Below are 21,995 nucleotides of genomic sequence, written 5' to 3' on the forward strand. Positions count from 1 at the left end.
GCTTGTAAAAATGATACGACTTGTAAGTTTGCAAACAGACTTTTATGTTATCTAGTGGATGCCCCACGAAGACCAGGCACAAGGCTCCAAACCTCCCGGCAAGAACACTCTTGACTCACTTGACTTGTACTGGTTTTGGTTGCTTAGACATAGACAACAATGGCAACAATGGAAATGAAGAAAGACCTTTCACCAACAAAACTGTAACTTATCAACTACATCACCTGCATCTACATATATGGAGCTGATGACACATCTACATCTGACATCACACACTCCTTATAAGGTCATAGCTGACTCGACTCATGCTGACATCACCGGCCCTAACAGGGCCGTCATCAAACCCTGTACACTCAAGACACTGCCCCTGCTGCCACCCTTAGATCTCCATATATGGAGCTGACCTGTTCTGACATTTAAAATGTTGATCTGACCACATCAAACCCTGGCCTGTACACTAACGACACGCTACATATATGGCCAGTACATAATTCATTCCATATGTTGATCTGACCGCCCATGCCAAAGCTTCAGCACTCGTCACTTACTGGTTATATATTAGGATGAGAGCTGTACTGCTGCAGGAGTTGAAAAAGGGGCTTGCTCCGTTCACTCCATGCATCGACCCAGCATTGCAGTGCCGTCGGGAACGGTGCACTTTCTTCCGCCTTGTTGAATGGAAAAATAACGGCCTGTTTGTAATAAATAGAGATGTGGCTGACACATATTGTTTTAACCATGTTTCTGTGGTCAAACAAATGTACTGTCATCTCCTGTACATGAGCCGTACCGGCCACCTCTGCTGTCGCTTACGGCCATACCACCCTGAACACGCCCGATCTCTGAAGCTAAGCAGGGTAGGGCCTGGTCAGCACTTTGATGGAAGACTGCCTGGGAATACCAGGTGCCGTAAGCTTTTTCATGAAATACATTGGCCAAAGCCATCTGCTGTGTACATGAGCCGTGCCAGCCACCTCTGCTGTCGCTTACGGCCATACCACCCTGAACACGCCCAATCTCGGAAGCTAAGCAGGATAGGGCCTGGTCAGTACTTGGATGGAAGACTGCCTGGTGCTGTAAGCGTTTTCATGTCGGCAGACTGAATGACAAAACACTACATCATGTGCAGCACTAACTTGTTGCCCCCCCCCCAAAAAAGCGTATAGGCCGCACCCACATCATTAAACCGCACCCCCAATTCAACAGGCCAATCCTTAGCAGCCGGAGAAATCGGAGCGGCAGGGGCGGAATAGCAGTCACTGTACCGTACTGTTGTGACGAAAAGAGTTGAGCCAGAAGGCAAAGCTTTCTGTCTACCGAGCAATCTTCGCTCATTCTCTCACCTATGGTCATGAAGTGTGGGTTATGACCGAAAGAATAAGGTCACGAATACAAGTGGCCAAAATTAGTTTTCTTCAACGGGTGGCTGGCATCTCCCTTAGAGATAGGGTGAGAAGTTCAGTCACACGAGAGAGACTCGAGTAGTCGCTGCTTATTTGCCTGGAAAGGAGCCAGCTTAGGTGGTTCGGGCATCTAGTTAGGTCAAGCTCTATTGGTTTGTATTCTTTTAAATATAATATGTCAAAGCACAACCAGGAACACACTGGTGACATCACTGCTGTGAGACTTAGCATGGGGTTCAGTGTCGGCTTGTAGCGTACTAGCTGTAGTTGTGGTTTATCAACTGTTGTAGTGGTGTACTCACTGTAGTTTGTTGTAGTATACTGTTGTAGTATACTTTAACATTGACACCTGGTGGTGAACAAACTAGGGATGCACCGAAAGGGAAATTCTTGGCCGAAACCGAATACCGAATATAGGAAACAGTTGCCCGAAAACCGAATAGCCGAATACATCTTCATTGTAAAGCTACCTGATTATGGCAAAAGTCATGATTATGGATTTTCATAATCGATTCATTGGGCGATTATTTAAACGATTAATCGATTCATTGGATTATGGCACCTTTTTGCAATTACCTTAAAAAAATGCTTCAAGTTATTGTAACTAACAATAAAGACAATAAAAATGAATACTCCTTCAAAATTTATATTTTCCCCCTTTTTTTATACAATTTGATTTCATTGCCATTCCTTGTACTTGTAATGATACTGTAATCTGTAATGTTGACCGTGTATAGCTGACTGTCTTTCTTTCCATTTCTATCTCTGGGAGCCCAATTTATTTAATTTTTTTATTTCTATTGTAAAATCAATGTCAATTTTGAGAGTCTATTTGGTTCCATTTTTGCACTCTGTTACAGACCCTTATGGTCCACTTGGTTTACTTCCTAACTATCTATAATTTAGCTGGAACTCCCACTATAGGGTGGCCAGACGTCCGGTTTCACGCCGGACAGTCCGGTTTTAGACCCACCTGTCCTCCTCCCACCTCAACCTCTGGCCGGACACATAATTGTCCGTTTTTTTGTGATATACAGTGCTTGTGTCATTTACTGTCATAGTCTGTCATTTACGTCGTCTGCCTGGGTATTAAAATCTCCGCAGCGCTGCTCAGCTCCGCCTCCGCAGCGAGCCGGCCACACTGTCTTAAAAAGAGAGAGGCTAGTGGAGACGTTCAGAGTGTTGCCATGTCCGCTTAATTATAAGCGACTTTGGGCTTGTTTTATATAATAGGCTACTAAGCCTAGTCAGGCTTCTTTTGGGCTTGTTTTCATAGACATGGTTGCTTGGATCTCTTCCAAAACCTGGCAACACTGCCAGTGGGATGGTCGGTATGTTTGTTGTGCTCTCACAATCACTTTAGTATAGTTAATGCAGAGATAAACAAACCAAATATGCCGAAATGAAAAACTACATTTAATGAGCAATGGAGCAAGGAACTCGACATCATAAAGAAAGGGAGGCTGTGTGAACATATAGGCTACTGGCATCATTCTATGTCCCACACCGATGACCATAAAACTGTATAAAAAAAACCCACAAAGAGATTAAACATAAAACATATCTAAACATGAAATAAAATAAATTGATTAAAAAATGAATGGCCTTTGTGGTACCCTATAATTTAAAAAGGTTAATTTAATTAGCAAATATATGTTCTCTGTGGATATAATGCTGGAGATGATGGTGGTGAAAATCAGGTGCAATAGTAGTAGTAATAATATTAATATATGGGGGGGGGGGGGGTCTGGGAGGGGGGGGGGGGGGGTCGGGGGAGCGAGCCCCGCAAAAGTGTCCTCCTTTCTGAGGTCTTGCAGGTGGCCACCCTATCCCACTATGAGAACCACTGTCCTACAGTACACAGTCTGTGTGGGTGTGCACACGCGCACACACACACACACACACACACACACACACACACACACACACACACACACACACACACACACACACCCTCACACACACACACACACACACACACACACACACACACACACACACACACACACACACACACACACACACAATAGCATGCTAGCTGATAGGGGAAAACATTCTTATTTAGCAGCCATATTAGCATGTTCTCTAGGCTATATCACATGATATTGCCAAAGTTAAACAGCACTGAACAACTGATCATTGTTAAGCAAAACGTTCACGGACATTCTGCTTTTTGCCCTATGCCCACTTCAATGCGCTGCTGAGATTACAGTCACAGGTGGAACAGATTTGAGGAGCTAACGAGCAAGCTACTGCTAGTGTTCGTCGTAGCCTGCCTGCAAGCTCACAGATGCAGACATTGGGGAGCATTTTTGGTCATACGACAAAAGAATAGACAGTTGCGGTGCTCACAAATACCATGTTTTGGGACCTGTTTTGGGCATTTTGCAACCTGTTGATGAGCTCGCAGTTTTCGCAGAGCGCAGCCACAGAGCAACTTCACGCTCTCTCTCTGTGTGTGTGTGTGTGTGTGTGTGTGTGTGGGAGAGGAGACTGAAGTTGGGAGACGGAGAGAGAGAGGGGTAGATGCGGAGCGCTCTGGTTACGTTCAAGACAATCGCGTGTTGTGTTTATACCGACCCGTGTTTTGACTATTCGGTGATATTTTTCGGCCTATTTGAGCCGAAACCGAATAGGCCGAAAATACATTTTTAGCCATTTTCGGTGGCCGAATTTTCGGTGCATCCTTAGAACAAACGCTATATATTTTTGTGCTCGGACACAGACACACACACACACACACACACACACACACACACACACACACACACACACAGCTGTCTATAAGAGTGGTTGCACCACAAAAAAACAACTCAAATAGCCAATCTACAAGCTCACAACGTGGCCCGAAGCAACAAGTTGTGGGCCTGTAGATCTGCTATTTTCACTAGTTTGGGTCCCAGGCAAACGTCTAATCTCTCTTTTGGGTCTCGACCTGAAAAGTGGGGACAGTGAATTTGAATTAAAGGCCCATGATATTCCTAAATTAAATTTGATGTTGAGGTAGGTCTGGGTCCCCTGATCCGAATGCCAAAAGTGTTGCTTTGGGGACGAAACCTATGTATTGGTCATAGTCAGGCAGTATTACCGTGATCATGAGGTGGATCAACGAGCACCAAAGTAACGACAACATTCTCAATTGATGTATTTGAAATGGACTGCCGTTAAGCGTGACATTTTGTTTAAATTCAGTACGGACGTGGACGACGCGGTAACACCTGGAGACGACGCTCCTGGGTCTTTGGGATGACGGAGGTGAAGGAGTCTCGTAGACGCCCTGTGTTGAAGCTGGTGGAAAATCGATCCAGGAGGAGATTGGAGCCAGTAATCAGTCAAGACCTGGAAGTGAGATAATTAGTGATTGTTGGGGTGCCTATGACAGATTGGCCGAAGATGGATACATTCACTACCAGGTCAATCATCAGCGTCATTTTGTCCACCCTGGAACTGGTGCTCACACGCAGCACATTGAGCGGGCATGGCGGAGCTATAAAGAGGACATCTACCGGTATAGGGGGAACCTAGAAGGCGTTGAAAATGAACTTAAGGTTCATTGAGTGGAACCACTGGCTTGGGAAAAAGCACATGGAGGGCATTCTTGGACGCTTGTTTAAAGATATCAGAGCATTGTACTATGTGTAACCAGGATGATCTCTCTCTCTCTCTCTCTCGCTCTAGTATTCACATTATCAAGTGTCTCTGCAGACCAGTCTGGCCTGTGTGGGTGCCAGAGCTGGGTGGGTGTTTTCCAGAAATCTTCCACTTTTTGGTTTCTGCTAAATGCCCACCCAGTACTTGGGGCCAGACTGGTCTGCAAAACACTTGATAATGTGAATTACCACGACCGAGATTTGCCAGGCTAAAGTGCACATTTTTTTTGTTTATACTGTTTGTCTCCACCAGGCCGAACTTGTGGGTTAAAAATGTAGGTAAAAAAAAGAAAAGAATCACACCTGTGTGAAGTGAGGGTGCTCTTGTTGTCGTACATCATCCAATAAAAAAATGAATATAGGCCTACTTCCTGAATTAATTTGTTATGTTACTTTTAGCCATGATGATACAATGTTTTTTTTTTAAACTCATCTTTTCACCATGATAATGTAAGATGACAACTGCCTTTGTGTGATTGTTTAGCCGATTTGCTTGTCTTCATATGCTGTACATTTTCCTTTTATTGTCAATGGCATTCAATGTTTGTGTTGCCACAAATTTACGTCATATTTCAGGCACATAATTATGATGTAATTTCTCCTTTCATTGTCAATGGCAAATGTGAGACATGACGGGACGAAAAGCTGTATATAGGAGGGGCTGGCGCCCCTCAAAAAGAACTAGACTATTAGACTATTTGGAACCACTAGAGCCGTGGGCACTGGCCTACTTGGAATGATGCAAGTTGGAAATGCATGCCCCACCCAGTCATTATGTCTAGTCTAGTCAAGTGAGTCAAGTGAGGGAAGTAGGTTCACATAATGTATTGCGTCTAAAAAAATCCTACTTTTAAGTTAGGGTTTTCCTAATTTCGCTTCCGATCCGATCCCGACCTCAATTTCTGTGTTAGCCGATACCGGATACCGAATACCGATACCAGTGTCGTGATCTCATGTTGTGTTTATAGCTATCTAGCTATATATCTTGTGTGTTGTGTTTATAACAGACTCAGATGTGCACTTGCAATTTGGGCAACTCCAAAGCAAACTCCACATGTCCCAACAAATTATTTAACTGCCATAGTGTCAACCCCTTAACCCTGTGTTGAATTGGTGGTTAGATTGGCATATTCACCGATACCGATATGATCCGATATGACAAATAAGGGCCGATCCGATACCGATACAATATCGGGGCATCTCTATTTTTAATAAATCAATATCTCCACAAAATATTTATATGACCTATTCTTGAAAACATGTCTTCAATGCTCCGAGGTGCGCTGCGGGTCCGGAGAGGGTTGCGGTTAGGTTTAGGTGTCTGCCCCGGGGGAGGTTAGGGTTAGGGTGAGGGAGGAGGTAGGTTGTCGTTCGGACCAATGCTCCGTCGGATGAAAGTACTGCACTCCAACACCACTGGCATGCCTGTCCAGACATAACGCACTACTTTGCATCTATGCAACTGTGATAATTACTGTACAGTTTGCATTTGCGTGAAAAACCATATTATTGTGCAACATTTCAGTGATGCAAATTACATCACAATTTAGGCCACACCCCATTACACTGCACACGCGCGCGCACACACACACACACACAGCACAGCAGCATAGTACAGTCTGCGACAGGACATTACGTTACAGTACAGTCTGCTGCAGTACAGTCTGCTACAGCACAGTACAGTATGCTACAGCACAGTACAGTATGGCACAGTACAGTATGGAACAGTACAGTATGGACAAACAGTACGGTACAGTACAGACCCCCTGTTCTGAGGACCCCCTGTTCTGTGGACCCCCTGTTCTGAGAGGACCCCCTGTTCTGTGGACCCCCTGTTCTGTGGACCCCCTGTTCTGAGAGGACCCCCTGTTCTGAGAGGACCCCCTGTTCTGAGGACCCCCTGTTCTGAGAGGACCCCCTGTTCTGAGGACCCCCTGTTCTGAGAGGACCCCCTGTTCTGAGGACCCCCTTTTTTTTCATATGCCATCTGAATTAGTTAAAAGCAGGCTCTGTACACAAACATGCCTGTATTTAGCCTGTCCTGGTTTGTGCTGATTAAAAATGCTAGTCTGTTGCAATCTGACAGTTTTTAGTAGTCTTTGACTCTCTCTCCCCACAGTGTCTACTGTCTAGCCAAACAGGTTATGTTAATTGTATACAGTAGTCAGCCTACTATAAGGCTACAGAGAGTATTGAATTGTATCTGTTAAATCACAATGGCATGGCATTGCCCCCAGATGACAGTGAATTGACTTAACCTTTTGTAATCTCAAAAGAAAAAATATATCATTACTGCATCAAAAGTAAGCAACAAACTATACTATAAAACTGATGACATTGTACAAATTACTCAAGCAAAGTGCCTTGCACTGATTCATAATCAAACTATTTGTATAGCACCTTTCATGACATGCAATGCAGCTCAAAGTGCTTTACAGAGCAATGGAGAGAAAAACGCAAGGCATAAAACATTGAAATAGAAGGCAGTCATGTAGGTTGGAAGGTCACAGATTCAGTTGTTTTCTTTGGCAGTATTCAAGCCCAGAAAAAAACAAAGGCATGGATCAGTGTTTTTGCATCATCTAATGACTGACAGGCTCTGATTCATGCAATATGTCTAAAGGTAAAAAAAAAAAGGCAATCTTGGTAACATGATTGTGTGAATACTTTCTACAAGTAAGATTGCCAAGTCTGCTTATTATTATGATTGATATTTGATACTCAGTTGTAGTAATAGTTACTATTACTACCGCTAAATATTAGCTATTATTATTACTTCTATCGCTTTCAACAACAAACACGAGAAACTTTCAGCTTCCTGGGGGCCTCACTGCCTGTCTGTCTGTCGGTCGCGCAATGCACTGTGGGTATTGTAGGAAATTATATTACGCCTCGGCTCATTACATGACTCGTTCTCCGCAGCGGTTTCGCCAAATGTAAATATTTTGATTGTTTTCATGAACTGATATCATACTAAAGCATGACAAAGGCCATATAATAGTGGCGAACCGATCCTTTAAGAAAAGGTCTCCATTTGGCCACCCCGAGAAAGCATATTCAAAGAGCCTAGTGACAGTCAGGGGTAAATATAAACTGTTACTGACTTACTCCTGATGACATCACAAAACCATTGAAAAAATCCTATTTTGGAATGCATGGTAAAACTATTAATTATTTTTTTTATATTTAAATGATATTAAGAAAGTCACTCACCATTCCACAGTGGTGGAAAGTAAGTGCATTTACTTAAGTACTGTACAATTTTGAGGCATTTGTACTTTACTTTAGTATTCATGAATTCCAATACATTTACTTCTACTCCACTACATATCAGAGGCAAATATTGTATTTGTACGCCAAAAAAATGCATTAACCACTTCCTCAGTATAGTAGACTATTTGAAAATAGCGGATCTACAAGCTCACAATATGTCGTGATGTGCCACATTATGAGCTTGTAGATCATGCAAAGTAGCTTATAGTGCTGGTTTGCAATAGTAACTAAAGTTTTAAAATCTGTGTTTTGTACTATACAATTGTAGGCCTATGTATAAGTACAGAACAAAGAAGGTTTGTTTTTGCCATCTTTGTTGAAGAGGCTGAGCAATTATGTTTTAGTTTATTTTAAGCCAGTGTACATTTTTTGTTGGCTAAGACTAGATAGTTTAATTGCCTAGGCAGGCCTAACGTTCAATGGATTGTTAAGCTTAAATCTGAATTTGCTACTAAAAGTAACACTAAGACTATGTTGCTAAAATACTTTTAGTCTTACTAGAATTACAAAAATTACTAGGTTAGGTTTCTGGTTTAGGTTTATTCTAAGTGGGGAACAAAGAACCTTTTTTTGCATGGTGGGGAACATAGAACCTGGGGAATGCAGCAATCTGGTGGGGGTGGGGAAATGTTTTTGTATGTAATGTTTTATATCAGTGGTGAGAACTGAACACAGCCAGTCTCCAGCCGAGAGAGAGGGAGAGAGAGAGAATTTGCCATCTTTGGTGAAGAGTGAGCAATTATGTTTGTAGTTTATTTTATGCCAGTGTTAATTTGTAGTTGATAGAAAATAAAAAACATTTCCCCACCCCCACCATGCAGGCACCTCTGGCTTTTTACTTTTACTCAAATAAATGGTGAATTACAAACTTTTACTTGTAACAAAATTGTTCTATTGCAGTATTGATACTTTTACTCAAGTAAAACATTTGTACTTTTTACACCACTGAAGAATAAGTACATTACATTTGTGTAAAGTTCTACAATAAGCATTAGTGAAAGTCTTTTTACTTTTTTGCTTGAAAAGGAACCTTGTTCATCTCTCTCTCTCTCTCTCTCTGGACAAAGAATAGACACTGAAAAGGCCTGAGCAGATCTCGTATCTTCACACCTCACAGACCGGGCATATAGGGGGGAGGGGGGTTGAGAGAGAGAGAGAGATAAAGGATAAAAAAACGTCCTCTGTCTCTCAGAATCAGAAGCTGTTACATCAGTTTTACAAGTAAAAAAAGGAAGGAGATCAAGGCAGGAAATAGAGTTTGAGTGCAATGTAAACGTACGTTTTCTCATGCCGATAAAGCTCCTTTGAATTTAATTTAATTTAGATTTGCTGTCTCATTTCAAGTTTTCAAATATATACAAATATTTTGAAAATAGCAGATCCACAAGCTCACACTACATCGCACGCTATTTTAAAATGGCCAAATTGTGTATAGTTGTTAAACATTATTTTTGCCTATGCAAAGTAGCCTGTAGTGCTGGATTGCAGTGTTGCCAGTTCTGCTTATTATAAACGAATTTGTGCTAGTTTCCCCTGTAAAATACTGGCTTGGTTGCTGATTTGGGCATTCTTTCACCATTCATTTTTGAAAAGAGCTGATAGGGCTCAAGTGGTGAGTGAAACTGGTTGCTTTTTTGGGTTTGTTCAGTTTTTTCACTAGGTTTGCTTTGTTTGGAATTGATCGATTGGTATAAGAATTGAGAGTTGATTGTAAATAATGGTATCTAGTTCACCTAAAACATGATGAGCAGACTTATGGTTGTGAGATCTGGGGGCCATTAGCAAACCAAGACCTTGAAAAATGGGATAAACACTAAAACACCAACCGGAAACCCTATACACACAGAACTAGGCCAAATTAACTCTTTGTTTGGTGGGGGGGTGGGGGATTACGAACTGCCTTGCAAGAAAGACATGTAATTATTCTTTCATTTAGCACCTTAATAATTAACTTGAGCAACTTTATGGGCTTCACTCAAAAACCTGAGTAGACCCCAGAATTGTTTTAAAGAGAAAACAAATACCCCTGGAAAAAGTACTAAAAGTACTACTTTGGTAATTACAAGTAAAAGTTCGTAATCCAACATTTACTTGAGTAAAAGTACAAAAGTAACAAAAGTAGAAATGACACTTTATGCATAATGTATCATTGCAAATTTTCAAATATATATATTAATTTGCAAGCTGGGATGTATAGTTGCTCTGGCCTCTGTCCTACTGCCACCTACTGTCCGTTTATTATATTACACAGTGGGTGAAAAAAACTCCACTGTAGCTCAGAACAATTATCCAGCTCAGTTTCTGATGAGCACCATTTTTGCATCTTCAGGGGTCCCATTTACATTGATAAAAAACCAAGTGTTTTGTATTTTACCTTTTTTCTTGAGGTAGTGTGCTATTTGTGTTTGAAATGTTTGTCGTTTCTACTGGGCAGGGTACGGTACGGCATGCCTTGATGGTGTTACAGTCCAGTGAATTCCCTTTTGACTGTAGAAAAGCAGCCACTTGTTGCTCTGTCATCAAGCTCACTGCTCTACCCCTCTTTGTTTGCGGTCACCGCCCGAGCGTATCGCCGGGGTCCAATGCCTAGACCTGACACCATCACATTTTTGATCCTGCTTTACTGCTCAAACGTTTGGACCCTAACCTCTATAAAGTCAAGACGTGTGCCTCGACTGCAATAACTTCAGCTGCTCCTCAATGGTTTTCAAGTCCTGCTCCAAGGCTGCGATCTTGTTCTCCATGTCTTGCCTCACACGCTCTGGGACATTCTCCAAGTATCTTGGGACGTGGGTTCGAGAGAGGGATTCCTCCAGCTTGGGAAGGAGCCTCTCTTTGCGCTGGGACAGCCATAGGATGCGTTTGTCTGCTTCCATTACCGTCTGCACGCTAAGGTGTACCCGACACGAGTGGTCCACCACACCAACTGTGCTTCCTTTAGCAGGAGGGGATGTGGAGCTGTCGGCTTCCTGAGGACAGTGGAGGTGGAGGTCGGAGGTACGACTTAAGGTCTGAACAGCTGAACCAAATTGACGGAGTGTCTGTGCTTGGCTGGCTGAACAAACTACCCACATCTCAGGCTTTTCTTTGGTTATGCCACACTGGCCTCGCAGGGACCTGGCGACTCTGACCACTTCCTGTATGAGGCTGAAATCTGCTTCCTCTTCAGGGAAGTGCCAGTGGGCCAGTTGAGCCGACGTCGGGTAAGGCTGCAAACACAAGCTGTCCATGGCGTTGTCGTCGGCCACGCTAACGAACGGGCGAAGCCTCTGCCACAGCTCCTCTGTGAGGAAGGGCATGATCGGCGAGAGCAGGGCCAAAGAGACGGTCAGACAGTGATACAGCACGCTCCTGGCCACCTGCCTCTTACACTCGCTCTGCCCGCTACGCGTTTGTTCTGCTGCCCCGGAGTCCTGCTGACTTAGCAGCGGCTTTATGCACTCCAAGTAAATGTCGCAGAGATCGTGCACCCAGAAAGATTGGACGGCAGACGTGACTGCATGGAGCTCGTATGCCTGGAAGCCTCGCTCACACTGTCGGACAGTGCCGTAGAGTCTGGAACACACCCAGCGGTCCATGCTGCTCGTAGGGGATGTCTCTGCCAGCACCGTCCCATTGTTGTTGGCCAACACTCCCAGTGTGAATCTCGCAGTCTGCCACATCTTATTGCAGAAGTGCCTGCAGCTCAGCACCTGGGACACGGACAGACTGATGTCCTCTCCCTGTGCATTGTAAGAGCACAGGGCAAAGCGCAGGGCATCTGTCCCGCACTCTGGTATCCCCTTAGGGAAGTCTTTCCTCTGCGCTTCCACGGCAACCGTGGTCTCCCTTGGGTCAATGTTCCCCCGTCTGACTTTCTCTTGAAGACTTTCCAGAGAGATGCCAGAGATGACATCTAAAGGGTCCACAACATTCCCAAGAGATTTGCTCATTTTCCTTCCATGTTTATCTCTCACCAGAGAATGGAGGAGCACCTGTTTGAAGGGCAACTGGCCGGTCAGCTCCGTACCCAGCATAACCATCCGTGCCACCCAGAAGAAAATGAGGTCACTGCCTGTCTCCAAAATAGAGTTAGGGTAGTACTTCTGTAGGTCGCCGGTCTGCTGTGGCCAGCCCAGCATGGCAAAGGGGAAAAGACCGGATGAGAACCACGTGTCCAACATGTCCGAGTCCTGAGTCAAGGTCACAGAGTCGGCCGCTACTCCATATTTGGCAGCGGCTCTCTGCCTGGCCTCCTCCTCGCTCCGGCCCCATGCCCACAGCTCCTCTTGGCCGTTAGGAGAATTGGGAAGCGTCACTCTATAAGCAGGAATACGATGGCCCCACCAAAGCTGCCTGGATATGCACCAATCGTTGATGTTGGCCAGCCAGTTCTTCCACGATTTAGTGTAGGAGTGGGGGATGATCTCTAACTGGCCGTCCTCCACTGCCTGGATGGCTCGTTTAGCCATTTGATCACAGCGCACAAACCACTGCTTCTTCAACAGGGGCTCAACGATGTCCCTTGAACGACTGCAGACGGGTAAAGACATGGCATGATCCCGCTTTCCCCTGAACAACTTTTTCTCCACAAGGGCATCTAGGACTCGTTCTCTGGCATCAAAGCGCTTCAACCCTTCCAACCACTGGCCACAAAGAGGGGTCATTGTCCCGTCTCCTCCAATTACAGTAAGACGTGGTAGCGAGTGCCTCTGGGAGAGCAGGAAGTCTGCGTGGTCATGAGCTGGAGTGACCTTCACTGCCCCTGTCCCAAGCTCCATATTCACCACTGGATCAGTGACGACAGGTATGAGTCGGTCCGTGAAAGGATGTCTGCACTGCTTGCCATGAATATCCTGGTATTGAGGATCATGTGGATGCACAGCGATGGCCACGTCTCCCAGCATGGTCTCAGGACGTGTGGTTGACACTGCCACCTCTCCACCGCCGCCCTCTATAGGGTACACAAAGGTCACCATCGATCCAAATTCCACCTTCTTCTCATAACCAGGAACAGGCAGCATGGTCCGCCCAGAGAGCTCCTTTGACTCGACCTCTATGTCAGAGATGGCAGACTCAAGAGCACAGCTCCAGTTGACCAGCCCCTCTGAGCGGTAGATCAGGCCGGACTCACAGAGCCTCACAAAGGCCTCAGTCACAGCCCTGCTGAATCCTGGGTCCATAGTGAAGCAGGCTCTGCTCCAGTCCAGAGAAGCACCAAGCTTCCTCAGCTGGTAATAGATATCACCTCCTTTATCGTTCTTCCATTTCCACACCTCCTGTAAAAAGTCGTCCCTGCTGAGATCTCGTCTCTGCTTCCCTTGTTCCCTCAGCAATCTTCTTTCTACCACGGTCTGTGTTGCGATTCCTGCATGGTCACAACCAGGTACCCAGAGCACTCTGTAGCCCTGCATTCTCCTCCATCGAACCAATGCATCTTCTATAGCTACCGTCAGGGCATGGCCAAGATGCAGAGTGCCAGTAACATTTGGTGGAGGGATACACAGTGTGAAGGATTGATCCACAGCATGTGCTTGTTTGTCCTGAATTTCTGGGGTGAAGAATCCCTCCTTCTCCCACCACTGATACCAGCTCGACTCCACATACTCTGGACTGTAGGACGAAGGGAAAGGCACCGTTGTGTCTTTCTTTGCTCCAGGAGCTGTTGAAACTGTGTATGCAAGCCTCTCTTTCTCACACCATTTAATTACGTGATCTTCATCACTACTGTGTTTATTTGTTAATATGGCCATCTCTTTCTCTCGTTTCCGCTTCAGCTTCTCCACCCGAGTCCGAAGAGGCTCATGTGGTCGAGATGAGGAGGAACACAGTCTGTACGTCCATAGTGACGTTCTCCCCTCTGTGGACCTCAACGAGATGACACAAATGGTCCTCCACAACTGTGATGTTACTTTCATTATATTAGCCTGTGGGAAGACATGCTCTGAGGACGGTAGGAGACAACGCCCCGTTGTTGACTTTTAATCTTCTAAACATGTTAACAACACAGCTTCTCAACGTCACCGCCATATTGGTGTGTCACATTGATTATCCAGCTGTAAATTTCTTCTCTTATCGGGGTCCCAGTCACTCATCCCAGGCAAGCCCCCAGGTCATCGTGACATCACGTGACAGCAGCCCCTGTCTTGAGTGTGGTGTCTCGAGTCCTGTATCCTGTGTCTTGCTTGGGACCTGTAGAGGATTTGAGATCTCGCCGAGCAGTGTAGTCACGATCCCCCACAGAACCTCTTCGGATTCTTATATATGGTTCTGGTTCAATAGATGCCTGTCATGACTCATGATGACGATGCCAGCCAACCGAGTATGTATCACCATGACGATGCCAGGCGTGTATATCCATATGAGGTTTCTAGTCTGATGTCAGTGCTGGATATCGCTGTTGTCTCCATATATGGAGCTCCAGGTGAAATAATGAAGGCTTTCACCTAGAGCTCCATATATGGAGACAACCTATACTATATACTATGCCCCCCCCCCCCCCCCCATGCCGAAGCGCCAGTGCTTGCCCAGCACTCAAAATCCCCATACATGGGGAAAGCCCCATTTATGGTGCCTGGGTCTCGTGCCCAGGTCTCGTGACATTGCACGCGCCGGTAGGCGTGACAGCCTACCGTGTCGTGAGCCTTGCATGCCCTAATAGTATTGTTGTATTGTATGCATATTTATCCACTGATTTATATAGGCCTGTATGTTATAGATGGTTTTATTAGGTTGGGGTCATTGCACTGCATTGAGTCAATTTCTATGAATCAGCCGTTTGCATTCTTCTATTTTATACGTAATGTAATTTTGAGCATTATAGTTAATAAAGATTGATCTTATAATTAGTACTGTGGTGCTTCCAGGGTCTGACATTTCCACAAAAAAAAAAGTAGAACGCTAGAACCCACATTTATTACAATATTTACAGGTATCCACTTAAAGCCACAAACCTGTACTTGACATGCCATCTATTCCTTCTATACCAAACCTCTTTGCAAAAAATAGCCATCTACAAGCTTGCAGATTATTTTTGTCTAAAGTTCCCCTCAGAATAGGGCTAATCGATGTCCAAGTGGTTAAGATCCACAAGACAACCTGTGTTGCAACCTTCAATCTGCTTCAAATGGTCATCCATGTATTGTAAACAGTAAACAACATACCCGGTCAAATCCCACCAGTGGTGGGCCGTCAGGGCCAGCAAGGCCTTCTCTGCTGGCCTAAACATAATCAGAATATTCATTTAATTTTGATATATAATATATCAAAATTAAAACATAATAAAAAATAATATATCATATATCTCTCCACAAATGCACTTTGTGCCATTTTAATAACGCAATGTACCCTGAATTTAAGGACGGTAACGCTATCCTACACTCGCGAACCGCCAGGATCACATTACTGGCGGTTCGCGAGTGTAGGATAGCGTGACCAGTTAAATTCAGGGTACATTGCGTTATTAAAATGGCACAAAGTGCATTTTAGAGAGAAACTGGGGACCTCAGACGCTTCCCAGGTTCGAGAATAGACTTTTACCAAGGTCTAGCAGGCTTTGTTTCGGTGAGTGGTTTCGTCGTTTTGTTTATTTGCTGGTATTAGAAAAACAGCTCACGGGAGTGGAAATATGACCAGAGGGCTGTGGAAGGTACTTCCACAAGGCGTCAGAGAGAGGCTCGCTGTAAGCCTTGGACCAGGGCTAAGGTGGCACTGGCAACAAGTCAAATTCAGAGTGAAGAGGATGGGTAGAATCATTGTAAATCTGAATTGCTTTTTTGGTTATGGAGCGAGCGATATGTCCTGAAGTTGCAATTTATGTCTCCAATGATTGAAAATATTGCAAATAGGCATGGGCAACTGCCCACAGCCCTCCTATGAGACAGAAGACTGAGTAGAATCTATTTTGGTATTTTATCATGAACATTAGTGAGGACCAATTACATATATATATATATATATATATATATATATATATATATATATATATATATATATATATATAATATTTCCATTGTCCAAACAGTCAAGAGTGCTGTTGATATTGTTAATGTAACACCACGTGTTGTGTCAAACACTATAGTTATTATTTCAATATGGCTGGGCGAAAACGCCCTGGAGTTTCTTCTTACCTATATTATGGCTTTCCTTAATTCTCTTCTGTGCATGCTTTTATGAAGATCCTCACCCCAATATGCCTCACACAATAGCCTATATAGGCATAAATCTACTTCATTAAAGTCCCTTAATATATGGACATATAAAAGTTATAAACTCAACTTGTTAATCTTAACGAGCCATGGCCTCGTGCATGGTGGTGGTGTGTGTTGTGGTGTGCGCAGTTACAAATTGGCTCGCTGTTGTTCCAGACCATTCGTCGAGTGCTTTATGTTTATGGAGAAAACATTTAAAATTAAAAGTTATCGTTTTGATAACTCACGTCTTAATCTCGTCCTCTGCTCGCACGGTGTGTGTTTCCCCCTTCATTCTTCTCTTTTCCTCCTGCATGGTCTCTGCATCAAACAAATAAACAACTTGACTGAAGGAAAGTGCTGGTGGCGGCGCGAGAGACGAAAACATCAGAGCTACAAGCCTACAGCGCGCAGCGCATACAACGCTGCGAGGGATTGTATGTCTGTGTTTATTAGGCGCGCAGCCTGAAAACCTCCTTATAGGCTACTCTGTACACAGTGTTCACTTTGTGGGCCACTTAAAGGACAACTTTAGTTTTTTTAGGTTGTTATTAGAGAAACTAAAAGGTGAGTGTTCATTTTCTTTCATTTGCTGCTTTCTTTCGTTTTTGGGATTTTAGCAGTTTTTGACAGGGGGGCGGGGGCATTCGAGCATGGGGCTAAATATGTATTTTTTTACAAAATATTATGGCGATTTATTATTTTTATTATTTACTATAGTCCTAATAAACCCAAGAAATTACATCTGGCCACAAAAGATCACAGGATCTATTGAATGTGTCAAACTGACATATTGAGCCTATACACACAGTATAAGCCTTCCCCCAGTATAGACCGATTCCGTACCGGTTTCATGGTCGCAGCCTACGTATTTCCTGTAGGCGGACTCGACATAGCTGCGGGAGTAAAACCCTCACCAGACGCACCTCTTCCACTACAGTGAACGGCAGAGTGACTGATGTTAGTTTGCCTCAAACTTTACTCCTTTACCTGCTTTTTTACTAACACTAACATTACAAAGATGCCCAGAACATCGAGATGAACCTGTGTAGTTTATGGCTGCTCCAACAGTAGTGGCAACATAACAAATAAAATAAAACGGAATGTCTAATATCCACCGCGATGGCTGAGACCAGAGCCATTGAGTAATGGTTGAGACAAAGCAGTGAAGAATCCTGCAAGATACATAATTTCAGTCTTACCCAATACCCAATCTTTCTGTTTTATGAACACAAGGCTGCTGTATTTTATACCTCATACTAAGCATTTAAAGTATGAGGTATAAAGTACAGCAGCCTTGTGTTAATAAAACAGAAATATTTGGTATTGGGTAAGACTGGCGTTATGTATCTTTCACTGCTTTGTCTCAACCATTGCTCAATGGCTCTGGTCCCCGCCAACGCGGTGGATATTAGACATTCCGTTTTTATTTTATTTGTTATGTTGCCACTACTGTTGGAGCAGCCATAAACTACACAGGTTCATCTCGATGTTCTGGGCATCTTTGTAATGTTAGTGTTAGTAAAAAAGCAGGTAAAGGAGTAAAGTTTGAGGCAAACTAACATCAGTCACTCTGCCGTTCACTGTAGTGGAAGAGGTGCGCCTGGTGAGGGTTTTACCCCCGCAGCTACGTCGAGTCCGCCTACAGGAAATACGTGGGCTGCGACCATGAAACCGGTACGGAATCGGTCTATAGGCTACCTTCACATTCAGTAGATCCTGTGATCTTCTGTGGCCAGATGTAATTTCCTGGGGTTTATTAGGACTATAGTAACTAATACAAAAATAAATCACCATAACATTTGGTAAAAAAAATACATATTTAGCCCCATGCTCGAATGCCCCCGCCCCCCTGTCAAAAAGAGCTAAAATCCCTAAAATGAAAGAAAGCAGCAAATAAAAAAAATATAACACTCACCTTTTAGTTTCTCTAATAACAACCTAAAACATGAACCTTGGTTGAAAAAAACTAAAGTTGTCCTTTAACAAACAATTGTGTACATGGCTACTGGCTAGCCAAAAATATAGGTTCTTGAAATTGAAATGTAAACCCCCCCAAAAGGGTTACCGTTCTAAGGTGTTATGTTTAAGTGAATTCATGAGTAAGATTAAGAATTAGTTTGGTAAAAAAAAAAAAAGGGTAAAAAGCTATGCTGGTTATTTGATTGCATCTCATGAGTGTCATATGTGTGTTTAAAAAGGTCTAGCTGACCTGACCTGAGTGTGACCTAATTGTCCTTTGAAGTTAATGGGAGCCAATTTGGACCAGTTTGAGGCACCTGTGTGTATTTCTGTTTGATGTCACAGTCTTGTAGTCAGTTGTAGTCAGAAATAGAAGGAAGCAACACAGTTTTTTGACCATACATTGCACTCTGTAACTGTTTTCCCAGTAAACCTTTTTAAGAAAAGTTATTTTTGTCTTGTCATTTGCGTACAACTACTGTTTTGCGTTTTCATAATAATAATAATAATAATAATACATTTTATTTATAAGGCGCCTTTCAGGGCACTCAAGGTCGCCGTACAGGTTAAAAACAGTACAAAAACACAGTTAAAAGCAGAACAAAACACATGTTTTCATGAGGTCTACTCCACCAAGTGGAACATTATTTTAGACGGAGTGCCACTACAGTCCTTAGCTACTCTCTACACAGATACACTGTTCACTTTGTGGGCCACTTACCAAACAATTATGTTGTACATGGCTAGCCAAAAATATAGGTTCTTGAAATGCAAAACCCCCAAAAGGGTTACCGTCCTAAAAGAGTTAGGCTGAAGGTGTGATTGGTATTTATTTTAACTTTTATGTTTTTCAATGTATTTTTTACAATATACGATACAGACTGAGGGGCTGACAGACAGAACAACACAATAACAACCAAATAAAGACATAGACCTACTCAGCAACACAATCAATACTAGTAATTAAAGGAGGACAACTGGACAAGCAAAATAATTGACACTAATTAGCCCCCGGACCCCTGTTTATAAAGATATGCCAGGGACCCCCATGAGAGAAAGCTCTATTCAGCGATTCTCAACCAGTTTAATTTCAAGGACCCCCAGCTTGACATGCATTAGCCTACGGACCCCCTAATGGCATTTTTTTCCTAACTCTGGGACGGTGGGACCCCCAGTTTATAATCAATGTTAATTTAACTCTGAGAGTGTACAAATGGACCCAGCCGTTAGGGTCCATTTGGTTCCATTTGTACACCATCTGAGTTACAAGACCCCACAAGGGTCCATTTGGTTCCTAACTATCATTTAGCTGGTCCCCCTTGAAAGGGAGGGAGGGAGGCTGCCATTACAAGCCATTATCATAGAGAAGAAATCTTTCCCACTTCAGTGGAACTGGTCTGTTGATCTGTTGTTCATTCATCATCATGGAACTGGTCTATTGATCTGTTGTTCATTCATCATGGAACTGGTCTATTTATTGATCATGCATTTTTGTAAGTTTGGGTCCCATGATATAGAGACCAAACGTCAGGATGTGTTTTATTTTGTAGTGATATTCACGCCCTGTAGTGGCTATACGGTTAATTAGGATATTAGTTTTTACTTCACTGTTGTGTTCCTTTTATTTTGTAATATTGTTCCTAGGAGTTTCCTGGTGTCTGCCATATAGTTACTGTTACCTGCGTTGTCTCGCCTCCCTGTGTTGATTGGCAGCTGTGTTCACCTGTGTCGTCCCTAGAGCCAATCCCTGTGTTGATTGGCAGCTGTGTCCACCTGTGTCTGGTTATCCCTGTGTCTATATAAGCCCAGTTCTTTGTGTTCTCTGTGTTTGCCACTTCTCTAATGTCCTGCTGCAGCTCTCTGTTCTCCTGGTGTTTCCAGCATTCTCCTGCAAAGTTTTATTCTCCTATGTGGGGGGATAAAATCTTTGTTGTTTCCAATTCCTGCCGTGGCTCAGACATATATATTTTTTAATTGAATGCTGGTGTTTCCAGCATTCTCCTTCAAAGTTTTATTCTCCTATGTGGGGGGATACAATCTTTGTTGTTTCCAATTCCTGCCGTGGCTCAGACATATATATATTTTAATTATATATGTGTGAATGCTGGTGTTTCCAGCATTCTCCTGCAAAGTTTTATTCTCCTATGTGGGGGGGATAACATCTTTGTTGTTTCCAATTCCTGCCGTGGCTCAGACACATATATATATTTTTAATTAATATTATTTCACAATTTAATATTTATAAAATCTCTTTGCAAGGAAGTCCTGGCCTGTACAGTATGTGTGCAGACAGTGAGTGTTCCAAGCAGCCCTTCATGACTTTTTTTTAAAACAGCAATGCTGTTAAAATGAGCCTGTAGCTGTTTTGGGTCATACACTCCTGTCTCACAGACTGAGAGCTGTTTGCTCTCAAACTCAGTGTTGCCACAAAAAGTGTTTCCATTTAGGCCCTATGCAATCAATTCATAGACATGAACATTAACATAATTCACCTTCATCACAGGTTAAAAAAATATAATACAAAAAATCTATATCACAGGAAAAATGTGGGTGACCATTTCCTCTCCATTGGGCCTGCAGAAAGGTCGTTTTTTCAGGCCTGTTTTCTTTTTTTTTGCGGCGTTTGCCTTATTTTTTAGTGGTGCAACCACTCCAAGGAACAGCAATGTCCGTGTTAAGGTGTGATTGGTATTTATTTTTACTTTTATGTTGTTTTTTTTTACAATATACGATACAGCCTGAGGGGCTGACAGACAGAACAACACAATAACAACCAAATAAAGACATGGACCTACTCAGCAACACAATCAATACTAGTAAACAAAGGAGGACAACTGGACAAGCAAAAATAATTAACACTAATTAGGACCCCTGTTTATAAAGATATGCCAGGGACCCCCATGAGAGAAAGCTCTATTCAGCGATTCTCAACCAGTTTAATTTCAAGGACCCCCAGCTTGACATGCATTAGCCTACGGACCCCCTAATGGCATTTTTTTTCCTAACTCTGGGACGGTGGGACCCCCAGTTTATAATCAATGTTAATTTAACTCTGAGAGTGTACAAATGGACCCGGACGTTAGGGTCCATTTGGTTCCATTTGTACACCATCTGAGTTACAAGACCCCACAAGGGTCCATTTGGTTCCTAACTATCATTTAGCTGGGGGAGGGAGAGAGGGAGTCTGTCATTACAAGCCATTATCATAGAGAAGAAATCTTTCCCACTTCAGTGGAACTGGTCTGTTGATCTGTTGTTCATTCATCATCATGGAACTGGTCTATTGATCTGTTGTTCATTCATCATGGAACTGGGGCCTATTTCACGAAACTTGGATTAGAGATTAAGCCGGGCTTTAACACATATCCTGGCTTAATATATCCTGGATCAGTGCTTAACCGGTTTCATGAAAGCTGGTTGATCTTGCCAGATTAATTTAACCAGTTAACCTGGATATGTTGAGGCTTGATTCGGTTTCATGAAAGTGATGCTACATAAGTTACCATGGAAACTAATGCTTTGGACTTAACCTGCTCCGG

At 43.3% G+C, this 21,995-nt stretch overlaps 1 protein-coding gene across 1 annotated transcript; it reads right to left on the bottom strand.

Annotated features, from left to right (window-relative positions):
• Positions 1 to 10,983: 10,983 nt before the first annotated feature.
• Positions 10,984 to 14,223, bottom strand: LOC310871770 (valine--tRNA ligase, mitochondrial-like; the record flags this gene model as incomplete). Its single annotated transcript, XM_083783407.1, has 1 exon — positions 10,984 to 14,223. The coding sequence occupies one exon, from the start codon at positions 14,221 to 14,223 to the stop codon at positions 10,984 to 10,986; it is 3,240 nt and encodes a 1,079-aa protein (XP_083639533.1).
• Positions 14,224 to 21,995: the final 7,772 nt, after the last annotated feature.

Source organism: Protomyctophum parallelum, assembly GCF_964188405.1.
Source record: "Protomyctophum parallelum genome assembly, chromosome: 15".
Taxonomy (NCBI): Eukaryota; Metazoa; Chordata; class Actinopteri; order Myctophiformes; family Myctophidae; genus Protomyctophum; species Protomyctophum parallelum.